General features: G+C 43.2%; 1 protein-coding gene across 1 annotated transcript; it reads right to left on the reverse strand.

The window, feature by feature from the left end:
* Window positions 1–1,724: 1,724 nt before the first annotated feature.
* On the reverse strand, window positions 1,725–3,213 carry LOC134218472 (uncharacterized). The gene is made up of 2 exons (XM_062697487.1): window positions 3,072–3,213; window positions 1,725–3,009 (listed from the first exon to the last, which is right to left on the reverse strand). Exons 1-2 carry the CDS (start codon window positions 3,072–3,074, stop codon window positions 1,825–1,827), a joined length of 1,188 nt encoding a protein of 395 aa, XP_062553471.1. The 5' UTR covers window positions 3,075–3,213; the 3' UTR covers window positions 1,725–1,824.
* Window positions 3,214–4,081: the final 868 nt, after the last annotated feature.

The following is a 4,081-nucleotide window of genomic DNA, read 5'->3' on the forward strand; positions in this document are numbered from 1 at the left end:
GCATACTGGGGCCCATATTGTATAACATTTTTACTTCTGACTTACCTGATTTACCATCAGGGTGTCAAAAATCTCTGTTTGCAGATGACACAGGTCTCTCAGCCAAAGGGCGAAGCCTTCGTGTCATTTGTAGTAGATTGCAAAAAAGTTTGGATATTTTCTCCACTTACTTGCAAAAATGGAAAATTTCCAAAACTCAGCTTATAATTTTCCCACATAAGCCGAGAGCTTCTTATTTGAAACCTTCTAGCAGACATATTGTCACTATGAATGGGGTTCCAATTAATTGGTCTAGCGAAGCTAAATATTTAGGACTTCTGCTAGATCAAAAATTAACTTTTAAAAATCACATTGAAGGCCTTCAAGCCAAATGTAACAAATATATTAAGTGTCTATATCCACTTATAAACAGAAAATCAAAACTTTGACTTAAAAACAAACTTTTGATTTACAAACAAATTTTTATACCTGCCATGTTGTATGCTGTGCCAATATGGACTAGTTGCTGCAATACCAGAAAGAAGGCACTTCAGAGGATTCAAAATAAAATTCTGAAAATGATTCTGAAGTTGCCTCCGTGGTATAGTACCAATGAACTTCATAGAATTTCTAATATTGAGACATTGCAACAAAAGTCCAACAAAATAATTTCCAATTTTAGACAAAAATCGTTGCGATCTTCTATTGCAACGATTAACTCCTTGTACCCTTAGTATTAATTAGGTTAAGTTTAGTTTAAGTTGAAAACATTGTAATTCCTACATGGTTTATTTCAACCAGAGGAAAAATTCTAACTGCCAAAGGCAATTGAAATGTATTAATAATAACTAAAACTGTAACATAGCAAATAAGGATGATAGTGTTAAGAAAGCACGGAACACCTAGTCAAAGAGATGAATGCATGTATTAGATAATTAGCAAATAAAATTAGTTAAAAAAAAAACGATCGGCTTTACATGCAATAACTTCAATATTAAACTGGGAGCCTCTGTCGCTATGGCCTTCAACAGTTTCTTCATGACATTCACCAGAGACACGCCGTCTGCTTTCGTCGGTCGCTTCTTTTGACTAATTCCCACCCTTCATCAGCTCACGCAAGTCTTTCTCGTCTTATTGCTGACTTCAAGGGTAACATTGGTACATATTTGCGAAAGGATCCGCTTTTTCTCATAACAAGCTGTCAACAGCTCACCGTTTTCGCTCATTTGACCGATATTCGTATTGAGCTTTTTACAATAGTGCTGTCCAATGAGCAACTCGAAGTAGCTCGAAGTTGGTCCCGTCCTGCTCGCTCTTTTTTTGTCAACAAACGGACATGAGAGGGATGGGAATAACTTCGAGCTGCGGGCCCTCCTTAGCCGTGCGGTAAGACGCGCGGCTACAAAGCAAGACCATGCTGAGGGTGGCTGGGTTCGATTCCCGGTGCCGGTCTAGGCAATTTTCGGATTGGAAATTGTCTCGATTTCCCTGGGCATAAAAGTATCATCGTGTTAGCCTCATGATATACGGATGCAAAAATGGTAACATGGCTTAGAAACCTCGGAGTTAATAACTGTGGAAGTGCTTAATGAACACTAAGCTGCGAGGTGGCTCTGTACCAGTGTGGGGATGTAATGCCTATAAGAAGAAGTAGTACTTCGAGCTGCTCATTGGACAGCATTAATATGATTCAGCTGAGTATTAATCCTATTTGTTTCGGTACAGCAAGTAAGTCTGTTGAAACGTGTTATGTTACTGGTTTATTTGAAACGTATTGAATAGAATTGCTTCACATAAAAATACGAAAAATTTATCTAAATATATTTGATTTGAATTTTCTAGTAACTAAAACGGGACCCCATACACTGCATGCGGCTGCCCTCCAGTGCCCGGGTTTGGTTGCCAGCTGCCGCCCTGTCCTGGTTGCTCTGGTTGGTCAGGCTGCCAGCTTCCATTTTGTCCCGGTTCCGGGTTCCAGCTTCCGTCCTGACCTTGACCTGGCTGGTCTGGTTGCCAACTTCCGTTCTGACCCTGACCTGGCTGGTCTGGTTGCCAACTTCCGTTCTGACCCTGACCTGGCTGGTCTGGTTGCCAACTTCCGTTCTGACCCTGACCTGGCTGGTCTGGTTGCCAGCTGCCGTCCTGACCCTGGACTGGTTGGTCGGGTTGCCAGCTACCATCTTGACCCGGTGGGTCCGGTTGCCAACTACCGTCCTGACCTGGCTGATCGGGTTGCCAACTGCCATCCTGTCCTGGTTGTGGCTGCCAGTTACCGTCCTGTCCTGGTTGTGGTTGCCAGCTACCATCCGGACCGGCAACTGATTGCCAGCTACCGTCTTGACCTAATTCTTGATAGATGGAAACAGAAGATACCGGATAGGGAACAGGGACCAGCGAGTCAAGTAACGAGGGCGGGGTGAGCTGGTTCACAAAAGGTAATTGTTGAACGGCAACGGCTCCGGCGGAGTTGATCACGTTGACCGGTCCGTTAACATAGGGGTTACTGTTTTGTAGTTCAATCTGTTGCGTGGCAAACGAAGGATTGAACGATGGTCCGTTGTTGTTGCCGACGGGGCCGGATGGGTAAACGACCGCTTGCTGTTGGGCACCACCACCTCCAAAAGTGGTTTGCGTTTGGTAGAGGTTGGAGTCCGGGAGGCCATATGCGTCTTGTGGCAGGGTTGTTGGTGGCGGTGGTGGAGGAGGTGGCGTTGAAGGTGGCGATGGTGGGGGTGGCGGTGGAGGTGGTGGTGAAGGCGTGGTAGGAGGTGGTGGTGGTGGAAGAGGCAAGTGTGTAGTAGGAGGCAACGCTGGTGGATATGGAAGCAATGGTGGTGAAGGCGGCGGACATGGAAGAGGTCCATAATGGGTAGGAGGAACTACCGGTGCAGGATAGGTTCCTACTCTAACATGTTTAACAACGCGCACGGAGTTTCCTACTGGTGTTATTCTTGTAGTTTTGTGAACCCTCACGATGCCTGCTTCGGATAAGACGATTATCGTCAAAACTGTTAGTATCTTCAGAGATACCTGCGGAGGTTGAACAGAAGATCAATATATTTAGCAGCACGTCTAATCTAAAGAACACTCACCATGTTGACGATGATTTCCCTACAACAGATCCAGTCGAAATATGTTCTAATTCTGACAACTCCTTGTAATTTATAGACCAATCCGTAAAAGCTATATCATGTTCGGGAATTGAAAACAGGAATTTCGGATGCAATTGGAATAGAAAGTCTAGTCGGAAACTGGATTTAATAATTTATTACACACAGTTTATCGGTCATGGCGTGGTGTGTGTCTTGAATGTCTTTTCTACTTTCGAAACACATTCACAAGGGCTGTAATTCTATCGTTTAGGCATATATGCTAGATTGGTAATTATTGGTTATAAATAGGTTCCTCGAACGAACTTATTTCGTGTCATCTTTCTAAAACGAGTTTACAAGACTATCTATTAACAAGCGCAGGCTCGGGCTGATTGAATCGAATGATTAATGGTGCAATATGACGCGACTTTGGGAAGTTCTCTGCGACGGGAATGCATTTGATTAGGTGAGTGAGAGGCGCGCTGATGTTGATTGTGGGAAATTAATTATTTATCAGAAAGGAATAAGTGCAACAAATGAATATCTATCATCAGAGAACAAGTCGTCGATTATATTGGAATCAGTGCCGATGCCAATTTTCGACACGTCGTCGTTGGAAGTCGTGTTTGTGGATATGTTCAAAAACCTAAAATTATGGCAATTAGTTTGTGCTGCGGTTATTGACACGCGGGTATCAAACATCGTCCAAGACAATCGATTAGACGCTTTAATTAGCGGGTAACTACAGCTACAAGGGCTTTCGGTATCGATCTACTACGAAGAATGCTCACGAAACTTACATACTAGTGAAATTGTTGCTGGGGAAGCACTCTTAACATTATGGCAATTGATTTTTTCGCAAGCGGCAGCATTATGTACGATCATGAAGCATATTTTAAAATGGTAAAGTAGTTCAGAACGAATGGGTTGATGATGTACGCAGAACTAGAGCGGAAAAACCGTTAGCCACTTTTCTAATATATTGATAGCACCGTTCAATGTTATGTTTT

The sequence above is a fragment of the Armigeres subalbatus genome, chromosome 2, assembly GCF_024139115.2.
Source record: "Armigeres subalbatus isolate Guangzhou_Male chromosome 2, GZ_Asu_2, whole genome shotgun sequence".
Lineage (NCBI taxonomy): Eukaryota > Metazoa > Arthropoda > Insecta > Diptera > Culicidae > Armigeres > Armigeres subalbatus.